This window comes from Patagioenas fasciata, chromosome 3, assembly GCF_037038585.1.
Source record: "Patagioenas fasciata isolate bPatFas1 chromosome 3, bPatFas1.hap1, whole genome shotgun sequence".
NCBI classification, from domain to species: domain Eukaryota; kingdom Metazoa; phylum Chordata; class Aves; order Columbiformes; family Columbidae; genus Patagioenas; species Patagioenas fasciata.
The window spans coordinates 26,787,568-26,805,951 of record NC_092522.1 but is presented as its reverse complement, the minus strand read 5'-3'; the positions used below and the strand labels follow the sequence as shown (position 1 = coordinate 26,805,951).

The 18,384-nt window shown below is 35.3% G+C and overlaps 1 protein-coding gene across 2 annotated transcripts in view; it reads left to right on the top strand.

Moving 5' to 3' along the window:
- Positions 1-18,384, top strand: part of SPATA17 (spermatogenesis associated 17) — a 93,707-nt gene that overhangs the window by 947 nt on the left and 74,376 nt on the right. The window contains exons 2-4 of one of the 2 annotated variants that reach the window (XM_065835014.2): positions 4,479-4,568; positions 6,393-6,474; positions 14,131-14,181. In XM_065835014.2, the coding sequence (XP_065691086.1) occupies positions 4,479-4,568; positions 6,393-6,474; positions 14,131-14,181 (223 nt within the window). The remainder of the gene's footprint in view (positions 1-4,478; positions 4,569-6,392; positions 6,475-14,130; positions 14,182-18,384) is intronic. The other variant, XM_071805974.1, reaches the window with a different exon arrangement.

The following is an 18,384-nucleotide window of genomic DNA, read 5'->3' as shown; positions in this document are numbered from 1 at the left end:
TAGGAAACAAAGTGTTTTAAGACCTATTTTAATATTGCATAGCTTTGTCCTGTAAACATTTTTATTCAACTGTATTATTGCTACTGCTGTACATGTAATGCCTAATACTCAGAAAAAAAGCATAGTTGCCATAGTTGCAGTTTTGTTTTTTCTTCACTAATTAATGAATCATTTGGTTTAGAATCTAATTACAACATCATTAGCATGAATAACAAAGCTCCCAGACATCACTGAAACTTACACAGAGTTCAAGTCTGGCCTGCATATAAAGTGTTGTGTTTTCCTGTTATTTCCCTGAACTTCAGCTTGTACTCTTGTGGCTGTACACACAGCAGTTCACTCAACGAGCATCAGTTAGAGGAGACTATACTTGTATTTCATATATTTCAGGTTAGAAAGAGCAGACTGAGCCAGACACGGTAATCCTTTGGAGGGCAGCATGTTTGATGTTTGGGGACTGTTTTTTCGGCAGAGCTTTCCAAAAAGGGATTGTTTCATTTTTAAGAATAGTCCATCAGTTTCTTAAAATTCAGATTTTTCAGCTGAGAATTTAAATGACAGGCTTCAAACAATCCAGCTCCACAACTGAAGGGGTTATCTGTAATCTGATCTTTGTTCTTTAGGGTAAAAATCTTGAACTACTTCAACACAGCTGTCACTAAAATCCTGAAATAAATTAGAATATCTTGCTTAGACATCTTGGTAGATCTTTATTTAACTTTTAAACTTAACAAGTCAGTTTTGGGCGTTAAAGAGTGTCAAATTTGCAGTGATCTTTGAAGTATTTTTTAAGCATTTGTATTTGGAAGTCAGACAACAGCTTTCATTTCCCTTTCAGAACCGTGTTTTATCTACATAATGTAATAAATCAGCTACATTTGCCAAATCTGGAATGTCGTGAGCACATGAATCAGTATAATCTGTGTGGTCACTCATCATTCACAGATAGTTTGAGGACATTCAGACAAAAATACATGATAAAAAAACAATTAATTATTCTATGAAGTCAGTATTCTGCAGTGAAATACTGGATTCCCTGGAGGATCTGAGTTGATCTGAAGCATCAGAATGTGTAGAATAATATAGATTACCAAGTATTTACCTTTTTCTGTATGTTGCCCTGTTTGCAAATACCTTCAGCGGTACAACAGTAAGGATTTAGTTTCATGTGTGTCAAACACATTTTAAGAAAAAAAAATCTTTCTTCATGTGTCTATTAAGACCTAAAAGCAGAATTCTGTAGAATATCTAGAACACACAGACCCTCCAGAGCAGCTCGACTTAAAGAAAGCCTGGTGAAAACTAAGTACTCTTGCTAGCAATTAATGCTGCAGGAGGACCATAGTAATTGAAGTGCCTTAAAGTAAATCCCCAAATTGGAAAACTTCCTTTATCTTTCAACCTGTATTTGCTATTTTACAACTACCCCTGTTCCATTTAGAATTAGAGCAGGTTGATGACTTTAGTGCCTTGCCTGTTGGTTGTGGTTAGACAGGTTTGCCTGATCTTAACAAGGTTTTTCTGATCTTAATAATGTTCCTGTGATGCTTTATACAGAACTCTGTTTATGTCAGAGGTACGAGGCCTTCTAAACTGACTGCATCTTTCTAGGGAAAGCACCTTTCTAGGGAAGGACTTGCTTAATGATGGCACAATGAAAAAATTCTATAAGTCTGCACCTCAAGTAATGCCCTGTCAGCATAAGCTTTAGAATATACAGGATCTGTTAGTTCATTCTCTTATTTAAAATGTTAAATAACTTTGTCACTTATTCATTCCAGAAGCTAGTTTTATTTACTGTAACATCTGTATGCCGGGTACTGACCTGAAGTATGCCTTTTTAACATTTGGTAAAGTCTTTGAGAAGTATCTGTGACTCTAAAAGCATAATTCAAACAGTATGACAACTATGCAGTCTGATCAGGAAGGGCAGATACCAGCTTGAGCCACTTAGACCTCAAACTACTTCTGCTGTCAAGGCAAGTTGAAGGTGTTTGTGGAACTATACTTGTAAGAAAAACAAGTCTGTTGTTGGTCGCCTTCAATAAACTTAGAAGGACTTCTAAACTGACTTGGCCAGGCAAGATAGAATGCTAACTGCAAAATGTTCTCTTCCAGAAGCAGACTGTTGCTATTGCCAAGTGGGTAGGACTGGTTTTGGAGCTGTCACCTCTGACATGGCCAGTCCCATATGCTCTTCATTTCCAGGCTGAAATCATGGCTGCCTGTCCAGGTCCAAATCGCTCATACCCTTTTAATCGAAATCATTTACCTCTAGGTGAAAGTATTCTGGAGGTGTCGGTTTCCTGTAAAGTGTAGGAAGCCACACAACAGAGGAACAAGGAAGCTCTTTAGCATAAATGCCAGCTTTGATATCTACTTATTTTTGGTCCTAGGTAAAAAAGTCTGTGCTCCACATTTTCCAGATACTGGACAGGTCTGCTGCATTGTCAGATGAAAATTTGTCCCCACTTACTGTAATTTGAGAGCACATGCTGCACCAGATGACACAAAATGAATGGAGCTAATGCTTCTTGATCTCTGGTAGTAAATCTGTGTTTCATTTTTCAAGAAATATAATGAGGATAATCCTAATTTATTAGATAAAAATTAATCTTGTTAGTGTTTACTGAGGTAATTAATGTTGACAAAACACTTTGTTAGGAGAGCTAACTAAGATCAACTAGTTAAGAAAACGAACTCATAGTAACCTAATTGTTCTTTTGCAGCAGGTGTAACAAATTGAACTATTTGGTAAATATGTTCCTAATAAAAACGGGATAGCAAAAAGTCCATGACCATTACAATATAAGTTTAAATTCAAAGACTTTACAGTTATTGACATTTTGAAACAAACAAACAAGTAAATAAAAGCTAGAGGTGATCTCCTAGCTGTGTTCTACTGCTCAGTGTTGAAACTCATCGTAGTAATGGTTTCTTCCTGCACTCTCTGAAAAGTCTCTTTCAGACTCACACATTTATTTAATCTCTTTTTAGATTCATGGTTTTCCCTACATGACTTCTAGCTTTGTCACAAACACTGTTCTCCTAATAGTCAGTCACAGAATGAAGGCCAGGAAGGGCTATCTCCTGGAATTATTTTTTAACTTTCTTTCCCACTTGTGTACATGCCTTTTTCTTGTACTATGTCATCTGATACAAAGCTTTGACAGCTAATAGTTCTTGAAAATCTCCTCGAAGTCATCGATTCTCAGTCTACAACTGTCTTGCATCTTCAGCTGCCTCACCAGTCTCTCTTTCTAGATAACCTTTCTTCTCGTGCAACTTAAAAACAAATTCTTCATTTTTCTCTGTATTCTCCCATTTTTGTTAGTTGCTCTAGCATCTATGTTAATCAATGATGCAATTCTAGGATATTTTCTAATTATGTTGTTTCCTTTTGTTCCCTCCTTGCCTGGCTGCAGCACATGCTATTATGCTGCCAGTTTCATTTATACATTATCTCCAAAATCCATGTCTTTGAATTTCCATTGTGAAAAGTCCTTTCAAGTCTCAATAAACTGTCGCATTGACTACTATACCTCCATGTAAGAGATTGCCATGGTCATCCCTTTGGAATCTATCCAAATTACTTACACCATTTGTTACCAATTCCTGACTTCCTTTTAAGCCACACTAAGATTTTGTATTCTGACATTCTAGGGCTTCTAAATTTTGGAAATTTCCATATCTAGTTTCTTTCCTATACTTTCATCCTTCTAATTCATAATGTTTTTAGCTTACTGTTGTATCTCACTTTCCTTCAGTCACCCCTTCTTTTTTATATTTCTTCCTTTTAAATTCCTTCATAAGAAACTAGCTAAAAGGTCTAAATCCTCACCTTTCACCCTGTAAGCTCAGCTCGTATTCATTAAAAGAATCTACAGACAAGGTGTGTATCTGTCACCATTATTGGTGCTATCACTGTCCAGGTAATAAACAATGAAATATTTTGTATCTATCATAAACCAATGTATTTGAAATAGATTTAACCCTTAATATATGCTTCTCATCAATTCAATTCATATTTATCATGATAATATTGACCACAGTTAATTTATATAATGTGCATGTAAATATACAATTTTATGCATACCTACAGGATTTTTGTTATAATTCAGGCCCAATTATCATTATCATAATTATCATAATATCATTATCCACATATTTCACTACAATGGAAGAAATCCATGACATGCTGACATGGATATTCAGTATCGTATGGGAATAAGAAGTACCTTCTCCCAAACCTTACATTATCTGCAAGTTGCAATACTCTTTATTTTGTTATCTTCATAGCATACAACTAGTGTAGTTTATATTGTTCTGCACTATTATTCAACTATGTAAAAATAAAAAGTGAAAAACCTGGTGAAAAAAGATCACATACTGCAACAGTAAGACATATTTAGAAGAATTTTTCTGCTTTGATTCTAAATTACCATGCTGACAAGTATTACTACTTTTTATATTTGCAGGTCTATAGATGAAGACAGAAAAATAGAGTACAAAGCTGCTGTCAAAATCCAAAGCTGGTTTCGAGGATGCAGGGTCCGAGCCTATCTGAGGTAGTATTGTATGTGAAGTCTATTTTAATCTGTATTCCAGTCTTGATTTTGCCCCCAAATTTCTACTTTATTTTAATAAAATGGGAGCATTTTGAAAAACAAACAAACAAACACACACCACCACCACCACCACCACCAAATGTTGTTCTGCTTTTAGATAGAATTAAATATATGCTGTGCCACTCTAAGAAATAATAATATTTGACTTTCAGAAATGCAACAAATTAAAATGGTATGATGCTTGTAAGTAAAATTGACATGACCCATCTTCAGAGTAGATATACAATATTGTTTGAGAAATCTTGCCATGACTGGGAAGAAAAAGATGCTGTTTGCAGAGAGTTTTCTTATCTCTGTTTTTGTGGACGTTAGAGAAAATTTGCCCAGTGAGTGTATGGTAACTGGACTCTTACTGTAAAAATTTAAGTTCTGCTGGATTAGATCAGATAACTTCAAAAAATCTTTCTTTACATCATTTTCTCCATATAGACACCATTTACAATTACTTTGTTCTATAAAATGCCATATTGGCACCGATATAAATTTTTTGGAAACACTGTAGTTGGTCCCTTCTCCCAAGAGGCCCTCCTCCATTTTTTATGATCGTAAGCCCAAGTGGTCAAACTCATATACTTTAATTTCTGTATCTGCATAAAAAATAAGGCTGTGAGGGAGAGGGATTTTTACATCACCTAGTTTGACTTCTTACCTATTGCAAGTCATTATATATCATCCATACATACTGTATCAAGCCTAAGGAATCAGGAGGTTAAGTAAGAATTATCCCTTAATGACCAGTGTTTCCCTCATAAAAAGATAGACTAGAGCCATTACGTGCATTTGTTAAAAAAAGGACTGGTAACCTGTTTTCCATTCCTAGTTCAAGTGTGTTGTTGGAGGATGCAGCCATCACATACAAGTGTTCAGCATGCAAATAAACATGATATTTTGGTCCTCCAAGGAACATCAGCTATGCCATAAATGTCAAAAAACCCCTACAGAGGATTGGTGGGTGCCCCTCTGTTTCCAGCACATCAGTAACAATAACATGCTGCAGAAGAAAGTGAAAACCCATGTGTCTTTGACAATCTGTTCTGTACAAAACCTCACACATTTGGGTTTAGTACTGACCAGCATAAGAAAAACAACGTAATTGTGATAAGCATGTAAGAAGAACTGAATCAGTGAAGCGTAGAAGAGGATTTTCTCTGCAACTATGTACGGAGTGATCCTTCTCAGTGTCCCCTTTCCAAAGACGGATGTGATGTGTGACTTAAGAGCACAGGCTCAATATAGCCAGTTGTTAGTGTTAGAAATTACCCTCTGAGTGGCTCTAGCTGTACGGCAAGGCTTCTAAATACGATATCCTTAGTTAGGTGGTATGAATACTCCCCAAAGTACTGATAGCATTATTTTCTGCAAAATTCATGAAACACATCAATTATGGAAATTTTAGTAGCATAATCAAGTATATACATAATAAGGGGAGAGTAAAGATTTACTTGCAACTAAACAAGGTGCAATTTTATAAAAGCAAAAATGTAGTCTAAAAATGTCAGATATCTGTGGGTTTTATCACATATTTAAAAATGCATTTTTTCAAAAGTAAGGCATGTGTATATAAATATTGGTTTACAAGTGTGCATGTGTGTGCACATGTATATATGCAAACATGGATGTGTATAAAATATGTTTGCAGTGGCCATCTGTTTGGGATAAGTATGGATATAATAGACTTTATGTTATTTTTTAATATTAGCAAAAATAAAGTTACATTATAAAGTCTCAAAATGATCATTATTTTCTTAATATATTTCATTTTAGACATCTGAACAAAATGGCAACTTTTATACAGAAGTGGTGGAGAGGTTATCGAAGCCGAAGATACTTCTTAAAAATGGTGAAGGTAGAGTAGTAGATTTTAAAATTTTGTTTGCTTATTTATAGAGTAAATATGAAGTCATTCATTCACTCATCTTGAAATTAAAGACCTGAAACTTGATTCTTTATACACACAGACACGTACTTAACTTTACTGTCATGAAAAGCATCATTAATTTCAGTAAACCGACACAAAATGGCTAAGTTAAAGTCAGTGTGTGTTTGCAGCTCTGGAGTCCTCAAGCCAGCAATGAGATCTGCTCATGCAGAAGCCTGCCCACATGATGCTAATTGCAGGATTGGAGCTTTTTAAGATGCTTTTTTACCTGGCAGAACTTTTAATTCTGAAAATAAAATAAGCTAATGTGTCTACATATTGCTGTTCTATGTTTTAGTGGTTTAAATTTCTTACTTAATGAACCTTGAAGTATTTGAGGTTTTGCCTTAAGGCACACAGCAGATCACAGTCAATCTAATTCCCTTGGCAGACTTGAAGATAGCAAAAGTGTGTGATAGCACACAAGCTAAAACCTCTGTTAACAGGTTTAGGAGATTAAGAAGAACCTAATTTGCATTTAACATAGAACAATTAAGCTTTTAATATGTAGTTTCCTTCACTAATTTATCAATTTATGTTAATGTTGGACAATAATCTTAAAATTGTTAGTCATTTGTTCTTGCTTAATTTTGTTAAATTGTTGTCTTTCAGTCAAAATAGACAAGTCAAGAAAAAGAAAAAAAAATGAGCCATAGTAACTCATATATTATAGGCTAAAGTCCATATCTCCTGCTAAACTATGTTTTCAAATAGCAGGATTTGTGTGCCTGAAAGCTTGTCTATTTCCCCCTCCTGTCTATCAGTAATCTAGTTAAAGATTTTATGTTTTCCAGTTTACCTGGTTTAACTAATGAGTCATCTTTTCAAGCTATGGTTTTTAGCCTACCTTCTAAAACATTCTAATTTTTTAATACAGGGCAGATAGCTGAATGGTTGGATTGGGTTCTGCTTTAAAAAAGGAGAACTTCAGCTGAGTATTATCCCTGAGTTTAGGGAATGTTTGTTTAATCCAGAAAAGCTTCTGTTGAAGAAGAGACACATTATAATGTTAATATATGTTAAAATTTGTTAATGAAAAGAAAGGATCTGTGCAGCCACTGGGAAAAAGGAAGGAAGAAATCAACCTCATGTGGAACATTGACTCATATGCCAAAAGATGTTGTGGAACTCCCTCTACTGCAGATTTTTAAGAGGAATTTAGACAAATGCTTATCATGGATGGCTTAGATACGCTTTAGGCAATGCGATGTTTTAGGTGAAGTCATCTCATGATGTCCCCTCAATTTCTACATTTTTTCACAGTTAAAACATTGTAGTGTGGGGAATTTCACTTCAGAAACAAAGCAATTTACATGTTTCTGTTTTTCAAGATGAGAATAAGCACCATGTCATTTTTTGGCATCTGATCATTAGGTCTGTAAGAGGGCTTAAGCAGGACAAAGGTCTGATGGTGGCCATTTTACATATTTTTCAATCCCCAGGCATTATAAGGACTTACCTTTTGGCCACCCCACGTCCAAATGCTAATTTCTGTATAGTAATCAGCTTCCTATTTTGAACAGAATGATGTCCCTTCAGAGACTTATTTTCATATATAATGGTTGTAAAAACAGTGATGCTCAGATAAGATGCAAAATGAACACATCACCCTCCTGCTTCCTGTCCATTGCACTGTTCTGAGTGGTGCTCTGCAGGTGAGATGGCAAGACGATTCTTCCAATTCTTCCCAGAGACCCAACCTGTAACAGCATTTGGAATTGGTACCCAGTCACACACTGATTTCCTGAAAATAAAAGCTACCCCAAAAATAACCCCTAGCATGATTTTTCAGGATTTTTAGGATGCTTGAAATATAAGCCCTGCTCCAAAAATAAGCCATAGTTACAGTTCCTTAAAAAATACATTTAAATAGTGTCCAGACAGCTATACATATAAAAAAGTAAAATTAATTGGCAATAGAATGCAGCAGGACAGATAGACCCTTCATGAAGAAAAGCAGACAACTGATAGTTTCATTGCCAATGTACTACAAACAGGCTACATGGACAAGGGGTACTCATTTAAGGTAAGCGCTATTGCTAAACATGAGAAATTGGGGCCAGTGGTTCTAAAGGTGTCGAGGGTTAGGATTGCGGGGTGACAATCAAACCCTGGCAGATGTATTGTTAACCTCCTCTCCCCGCCCCCACTTCCCCCTTTGCCCCTCCCTCTCCCCACTTCCCACTCAGGACAGGCGATCGGGAGGGAAAGAAGGATAGAGAGAAGAGAGTTGGAAAAGTTAAAGATGTTTTACTAATGCTACTAATAAGAATAGAGAAAATAATACAAAATATACAAAACCAATCTTGTAAGTCTCAGCAACTGCAGAGCCAGCACCCAAAGTCCTGGATTAGACTCTGTATCCAACCAGAGCTGGATTCAGTCTCTCACTAGGCTTCAGTTCGCAGGGACGACCAGCAAGGTCCTCTCCTAATGTCAGCCATGAGGAAAAAAACGGGAAAAAAGGGAAAAGGGCCGAGACCCTCGTGATCTCCCACTTTTATATGAAGCATTCACATGAATGGAATGTTATACACCATTGGTCAGTCTCTTGGTCATCAGTTTCTCGTTGCCCCTCTCGCGAGATGTCCATCCGTGCTTATCAATAAGTTTGCATTCTATTGCTAGGTTTAACCAAAACATGTGTTGGGTTCTCCAGGAAAATGCAGCTAACATGAAGGCTTTAGCTGACAGGCAAATTCACTAAAAGAGAAACTTGTTTTTAACAAAACCAGGACAAAAGGAAACAGAGTCACAAGAAATTCATGATGGAATTCAGGGTCTGGAGCATTATGATGATGCTTCACAATGTGATGACATGACTATATTTGAATAAATGTTGATTTTTTAGTTCAAGAATAAATGTAGATTGTTGTTCATAGAAAAATATGGCATCCCCTGAAAAAGCACTAGCTTATCTGTTGGAGCAAAAAATTTTATATAAGACCCTGTCTTATTTTCAGGGAAACAGGGCAGGATAAGAGGCAGTCGGGACAAACTGAAACACCGGAAATTCCACTCAAAGAAATAACTTTTTTTTTTTTTTACTGTGGGGTTGATAAAATATTGGAATGGATTGCTCAGGGAATGCAAACTGTCCTTGTGGAGTCTCCATCCTTGGAGATAACCAAAACCCAATGGAATGAAACCCTGCACAATTGAATCTAATTAACCCTGCTTTGAGCAATGTTTTGGAGCTCCAAAAGTCCCTGCCAACGTCAATCGTTCTATGCGTCTATTACTTCTTTCTTCTTTGGCCCTCTCTTCTTAAAAATACTCTGACAGTTACATTTGAAGATAGAGTCTTTAAAATTAGCAGATTTCCTGTAATAATGAAGCCACGATAGCTAGCATCATAAAACCCCCTCAGCTTTCCTTTCTAGAAATATAGTTCTGAAAAGAAAAAAAATTGTAAAAAATCTTTAATTAGTAAAGCCTTATTTGTATGTTGTTCTTCAAATAGACATAACTGACAAGCCCTTGCCAAGTCTGAAGTCTATGGAATAATGTAGGACATAAAATTGTGCAAGCCCACACTTAATACACTCCTCCTATATCAAACCATTAAGTCATGCAGTTGCTGGACACCAGCACTTAACAAATATTAGCCAGGGCTCTAGAGAAACAGAATCTCATCAGCAATCTTATGAATTGTACAGCAACCACCACAGAAAACCACCTTTTTCCCCTCAAATGCTTATTTTTGTGCTTACCATCTCTTTGATTGGAAAGGGACAGCCTGATTGGAAGTCAACCAAAAAGCCATGCAAGTAACACATAAAAAGTCACCTTTTTCTCCCTTTATACTGCTATATTCTGTATTGTATGTTTTGGAGTGGACTTAAATATAAAGTTCATATTCATTCCCTATATTCATTGTTATACTATCTTTACTTAATCAGTAGCTGAATTTGGAATATAAGAAACAAAAATGTTCTCAGCGGCTTAATGTAACTTTTAACTTAAAGGATCACTTAATGATTGCTTTGAACTCTTGCTAATAGCTGCTGTAATGACTCCTGCTCATGAAACACAGGGATACGTTTGACATGATACTTCCTTAAATAAAAAAAAAATTAAAAAAAAAAAAAATTGGTCACTTTAAAATTTATCTGCTGATAATGATTGGATCGGTAGCTACTGCCAGCAAACAAGACAAAGCATATGCACTAAATACCCATGATTACTTGATAATAAATCATTTTAATGATTATATTCAAAATTGTGAAATGTGAGTGGTACTGATGCGGAAAATAACAAAGACTGAGGCTCATCAGACTGGCTGTCCATATGTGCATCACTACTAATATTTCATTTGTTACTCCTCTAGTGCTTCTGCCTTTGATTGTTAAAATACATTAACTTAAAAGAAATATTGGTGTTGTTTATATGACTAAACTTATGTGCCTTTCTATCTTCTAAATATAGGTGTTTTGGTATAGAGCTTGGTTTCTTAATATTAATCTCAAGCTAAAATTAAGAACTGTACTCCTATTGTTTTCCTAACAACTTAGTTATGTTTATTTTACTGAATTCTGAAAGGCTTGCATGACCTGCAGGCAAGTACGAATTTTAAAACCAGGCAGACACCTGAACATGAATCAAACTGTACATCACTGTTTCTTTTTACAATATTTCTCAAAGTCAAAAAATCACTTGTTAAAGTAAAGAGAATTGTAACATTTCATTGTTATATGAAGTCAGCATGCATGATGGCCATATTTTCAGCTCCCCGTGGAACGAGATGCAGTTGAAAAAAAGTGAATATTTTATGTGATGTAGTTTGACACCACCCTAAATAGTTTAGCTTCAACTCAGTAACCAGTTTTAAATAGTCCCAGTGCAACAGGAGTCTCTCAATCAAATTTCTGTTCCTCCTTTGAATTTGTCACTTCGTATTAGCTGTTTGAAGAAAAAGAAAACACCAGTCGGGATCAGATCACATTTGTAGGTGTTCCTCAAACATGTTTTTAAACAGAAAAAGAGAAAGTAGTGTAACAGTTTATACACAAAAGGCTTCACATGTGTTTTGGAATCATAGACATAAAATAAACCAGCAGAGAGACCTGTATGTTAATATCAGAGACAGATACAAAGACTTAGTTGTTCAGAAGTAGAGATGGTGCATGACATGGCAAAATAATTCTTCTCAGGGAATCAACCTTGCAGTGTCAATGTAGAATTGGCACCCAGTGAAAGAGTGAGAGGCAATGCTGTGGGCACAAGCTGAAATGCAGGGAATTGCACTTAAGCTTGAAAAAGGAGCCTTCTGGACAAGAAGGCTCTGGTTCAGGAAAGAATCTTTAGTTTACCGGGAAAGCATGTACATGTAGACTTGGGTTGAAGCACTAAATTATGGCTATGCTTTTGTGAGTAGGGATGAAGACATTCTCCACCACTTATAGTAGCAGAACTTGTACATATTATTCTACTCAGGATTAGGAAACAGACTTTGGCTTTTGGTACAAGGGTAAGGTTGTAAGACAGTTACATGAGCAATTGTGCACTTGGCTGACTTGTGATTTAGAACAACGCTGAATGAAAGCAGGAATGTCTGATTTCCTTGTTACTGTGAGTGACCTTGTTGAGTAGTTGTAGGGTAAGGCCTGGAGTTCTCACACCTAAGTGAGGCAGGTAAGTTAGGACCTGAGTTGCCTTTGACTGTCTCTGTAAACACTAGACAGCAATGCAATTGCAGAGTTCTTCAATACTTTGCCAGGCTCAGAGGGGAAGTGACCCCAATGTCTTTCAGTATTGATGATATAAAAAGTATGAGGATGATATGTCTCCAATTTTGGTTCTTCAGTGAAATGGGATGGATGCAGACCTAAGTGTTCACAGCTTCCAAATATGAGAAGAATAAACAAAAAGTGCGAGATTGTTTCATTTAATCACTGATGGACAAAATTCTGATGATCATTTTTAAGCTTAGGAACTTCTATTAAATATGTACTTCACCTGTTTGGTGATGTGGCAACTCTTACATTCCCTTCCAAAGAAAGAAAAGGTGTGCTGCAAAGCAACATTGTATCAATTTAATCAAACAGTTTAGGAATATAATTACACTGGTCAAACATTATTTCATTCCAACATTAGCTCTCTACAGTTAGTATCACCCAGAAAACATTTATGGAGGCAAAAGGGGAGATGGAGTCCACTATTTATTCTAATTTATACCTTCGGGTTGGAGATTCCCTCAAATATATACATATACGCGTGTGTATGCGTGTGTGTGTATACACCAACACATACAGGTGAAACTTTTTTGAAATTTATTAGTCCTGCATTTTTCTTTCATATAGGAAGTATCTTTTCTGCTGTTTCCATTATTAGTAGATTGGTATGATATTAAAGTGAGCATTTAAAATGCACCTTAATTAAACTGCAGGAATTATGCCTTGCTTAATGTAATGAAGAAAGAGAATTTAAAATGAAGTAGCATCATTGTGTTCATTTGTAAATAACATATTGCAGCCAACTGTTTCTTAATTGCCCAGACTGTTGATAAATAATCCAGTCCTGCTGCTCTCCACAGACAATTTGCTTTGGATCAGACTAGGCAATTCAAATAACACTAATTACAGTGAAACCCTTTTATAGTGAATTCCTTTTTGCCATGGGGGAGAAAATCACTATATCAGGGGAAAGCACTTTTGCCTTTGATTTGTGTCTAAAACATGAGAAACACATAAAAGCTGCATGTTGTGCTAAATAAAGGGCATACTCTTGCATTCAAAGTACTTATATTTTACTTTTTATGATACAATTGTGAATTATGTTCATTTTGCATTTGTAATTAGAGGGCGGAACAGATGTGAAAGCTTAGTTTAAAGTGATGTATCCATTAAAATAACCTATGCTGCCAAGTGATTGCTTAGTATAATAGGGGATTCGTTCACTAGGAGAGAAATTCTACTTTATTGGAAAGAAACCAGGACTTCAGGAAATGTTTTCTATATCAGGGGATTCACTGTAACATGGTATCATTGTATTTATGATTTTATGATGTTAAAATGAATATTAAATGAAACAAAATTCCCAAGGATTACTCGGGAGGCAGCTAAGTACATAACATTTAGTACAGATGGTTGGAAGGCACAATTTTGCTCCATCACTGCATCCGTATCCTTGAACGATTTCGACTGAAGACAGCATTTCTTTGAATTTTTCATTAAACCAGACGTCTTGAAATATGTATTCCTTTTATGTTTCTGTGAGTTTTGGCTAAAAGAACCCCAGTGAATAAATCATACAATACTACATGTCACCAGCACTTGTGAATATTTCTGCTTTGTTATTCTTCTCTCAGTAGAGCACCATTGATTATCAAACTCAGCGGAGAGCATTTTATGATCATATATCTCCATTAGCTCCTAGTTTGACTACCATAGATTTTTCTGGTTAAGCCTGCATTATGTATTAGGAAGCCTATCTCTTCAATACAAAGTTTGATTTTATTCTCTCTAAGCCTAGAACTCTTATTATGTATTATGTATAAAGATTCTTATCTTTTATATGTAAAAATAGGAGCACTGTCTTTGTGTAACTGAAATATATGCCATCTTTTTTTTCCTTGATTCACAGACAGCATATTTTATTATGAAGATGAATTTCTACAATGAAGTGGCTGTCAGGGTAAATATTTCTTCACTTGTTAAACAAATGAAAAGTCAATTGTGCTCCGAATTTGCTTTTAATAAAATGAGCAAACCAGAATAATATATACTTGATTGATATGCTGATGGCAACAGTGGGAAATAGTACATAGTTAAAAATTTAAGTTACACTCAGTAGTCTGGGTTGTATTTGAAAACTGTAGCTGAATTTAAGGCATCTGCATGTGTCTTGCCCCATTTAAATGTTTATTGTACCTTTCCATATCCGATACTGATAGAAACCCCAAACGTTCTATCTGCGAATATTCTTACAAATATAGATATATATTTACAATTCCGACAAACTATAGGGCTTTTACATCTGTTGATGTGGCTGTGCTTTTTCTTTTGTTAGTACCTGACATTTGATGTATTAAATCTCAGAATTGTTACTCAGAGAGCTCAGGACAATTCTATTGCCTAAATGTAGATGTGGAACTGCACTGATTTCATTTATGAGTTAATTTTGCTAGTATAAACAGTCATTGAACTTCAATAAATATACAGCAAATTAAGTTTGCTATGAAGAAAACTGCAAAATGTATTTAACAAGAAATCAGCATTTTTTTCCCCAAGTTTTGGAACTACACTTAAACAAATATGTAAAAGAAACACGGGAAGGACATGAGGCAACTCTTGGGATGAAATTTTTTTATGTGACTCAATTCTTTTTTTTTGTGGAATAAACCTGCTTTATTTTAGAGGCCTTTGTCTTTATAGGCAGGACAATATAGCTTTTGAATTCTACCAAATGTAGGAATGTGGTGGGGAGGGTGAGTAACCTGAGGAAGCTTCTGTAAAGTAGGAAGATTCTTAGAATTGATTTTAATTTTGTGACATTTCTGGTTCCAGAATAACTCAGACTCGAAGCTTGTTCCCATCATATTTTTTACTTGATGCTGGTTCTCTCAAAGGCACAAAATAGAATGTTACATTTGGAGTAACGTGTTACATGTTAGAGAGCTGGAGGTGTTTAACAGTAATATAATTCCTGAAAAATGCACTTTTTAAAAAATTATCTTTGATTATTTTATTCCTTATTTAGCTAATTTAAAAGTATGCCATAGTGGGTAAATGTTGTATACTCATGCAGCTGAAATCAGTGAGAAAATACAAGATGCAAGACAGCTCTTAAAAGTTGTCTGTGTACTTTTAGAAGGCATTTGAACACCACATTTTAGAAGTAATTATGTATTCTAGTCAAATGGAGTTTTGCATTTGGTCTTTCATTTTTAAAAGTAATTGAATGCGTTCCCATTCATTTGTAATGGAAATATAATGTTGAATCATTAGGTGATATAAATCTTCAAAGTACCATTTTTTCAGTCATGTCCTTTTCTTTAATGGAAGTTTAAATCAGGAGAAAACAATAGAACAGATCTTTATTTAGTTGCATAAGTCAGAATACAATTCTCTGTCTAAATCTTGTGCAACCATATCTGCAGAGATTTAAAATACCACCATTCTGAAACACTGAACGGGGCTTTTTTTTTTTTTGGTTTTTGCTTTTTTTTGTGTGTGTGTTTTTTGGCTGCCATCTGTTTTTTGAAGAAGGAAGCAAGGTCCAGGACAACAGAGAAAATATAGAATAAAGCTTGTTGAGTTTCTGCACAGAAGATACGTGACCAGAATTCAGGTTCCTTAAGTCAACGGTGCCTCAAATTCACATAGTGTGAGCTTGATTCATGATTAATAGACTGAAGTGTTCTGAAAATATAACAATAACTGTGTATGGTTTTCTATTTAACCACTTAGTTTTATCTTATGGTATTACTGAAATATTTTTTTCAGTTTATGGTCACTGATTGAAAAGGCACTTCTCATTTTGGCAACTGAGGTATCGCTGAGGCCATACGCTTGCTCAGTTTCAAAATCAGTCTACATCTCTGTCTCCCTGGACTGCATTTAGTTGTAACCAGAACTATCAGTTTTACCTTTTAAAATTGAATCAGAGAACTTGTTTTAATCAATTTTAGTTCTGAGTACTAGGTCAGTATATTGTTTTCTTCCTTAAAAGATTTGAGTTTGCTATGAATTTCTAGCAACAAATGTAATCCTATGGAAAAAGAAATATTTCCATGAGCAGATGGCTTCTGATATATCAAGGTTTTGCCATTTGTTTTAGTGCTTAAAATAAACATTATTTATAAGACCACTTACATTTTGATGTTACTTAATGAGGAATATGCATCATTGATTTGACTAGCTTAAGAGGTCATTTAGAACTTGCCCGTTAACAAGCTGTAATCTGCTGAGCACACAATGACTTTGTTTAAAATTATCTGTTCAGTACTGATCAATGACAATAATTGTATTGTACCAATCACTGCTGAAACTTGCTAATTACTTTGAAGGGCATACACAGTTGTCTCTTTTTTTTTCCAAGAATTTTTTAAACATTCACCTTGAAATTAAAAAGTAATCTAGTTGCAAAATGTTATACTTCCTTATAAAAGCAAACATTTAGAACTTTCACACTGAAAATATGAACATCATCAGAAGCTTTGTGTAAAATGTTTTGTTGCAAAAAGATTAGTCTTCAGTTTTGTGATCTCTGACATACAGAAATCTAGCATAAAATAATTTGAGACACAATGCAGGGTTTTTTTTTATGTTTCATTCAGTTGAAATCAGTGAGATCATTCTGAACAGAAAGTGGTGTAAATAAAGGTAGAATGCAGCATTTAATTGGTACACTGAGCCCATTGGAGGTAATTATAGCTTTATGCAATTTGAGTCTTTTGTCTTTCAGTTTGAGTTTTGATCCTGTAACCCAGAAATATCCAGTTCTACATGTATAACTGTGAGGTGAAGACTGTCAAAAAGAGTTTCAAAGGGACCATAATCCTGCATTAATGAGCACACAGCTGTATGGGAGCCAAGTTGCTCTTGTTGAGAAATGTTGAAGCCAAACAGAAAAACAAAGCTAAGATTCTTATTCACGTGCAAAGGATTTTGCTTAATCCCAGATCTCTGAAGGCATACTCGTTCTTTGCTCTTTCTCTATCCCTTTTTAACCCAATAGGCTTGTGTATGAGAAACAGGAGTTGCAAAGAGTATGATATTTACTATCACCCAGTGCAAAGAAGCGTGTCTAGTGTTTAAGTTTTCTTGTTCCCATGTTTAGGTGCTCACAAGATATTATTTATTCATATTACAATATTTACAGGACCAAAATATTTTTTTAATTCAGAAACTAAACAAAACAAAACAAAAACCAAAAAAAAAAACCACCACAAACAACATCACATAGGTAAAATAAAACACCAATTTTAAAATTAGTTCCGAGTCTTATTTGAGAAGAGAAGAAAATACATGGTGATGCAGAAAGGGGAAACAGAAGAGTGTACTAACACTAAAAGATAATATCCTGTAATTCCTAATAGCTTGAGTGCATCATCTATTTTCTTGCTGGCACGTCACTCAACAACTCATTGAAAGATTTTCTGTGACACTTATTCTCTTGTTAAATCTCACATAAAGAGATAATCATAACGGTACCACAAGATTCCATCAGTTGAGACTGAATGCTAGTTTTTACTTTAAAGAAAAGCATTTTGGCTTTTGTGGTTGCAAAATAGTACCAAAGACAAAGTGTGAAAACATGCAACCCTGCCTTAGTCTGCTTACAGATGGCTCCAGCACGTTGCTGCTTCCAGCTCAAGATACGGCAGGAGGTGGAAAATTGCACTCCCCAGACAGGATGATACAGACTCTAAAGTCACTGAGTGCAAAGGTTCATTGACATTTTGAGCAACAGGCAGATTTTTTCCTTTGCCGTCTTCCTGAATCAAACACAATAGGACATGACACAATTTCCTTTTTTTTTCTTTTTTACATGTTTCTTTGGAAGGAGACAGGTAATTAAAAACAGACAGACAAAGCAACACATAGATTGCACTCCACTTACCAAGTCATACTTTGGTTCTGGAAAGAGAAGGATTGTTGTAAAGTTTAAAAAAAAAGACAAAAAACATTCCCTGTAGATACACTGAAGAGTTTAAGTTCTCGAAGAGACTTGTAGCCAGAGGCCCACAGGAAAAGGAGGACTTTTGGCAAATTACAGCATTCTTCTCTTTGGTGTGATTACTGAAGGTGAGCAGCTTCTCTTCCGGATCATCAGACCTCAGTCTTCTTGCTTTAATGTAGATTCTGCCTTTCAGCTGTTATGTCTCTTAAGATT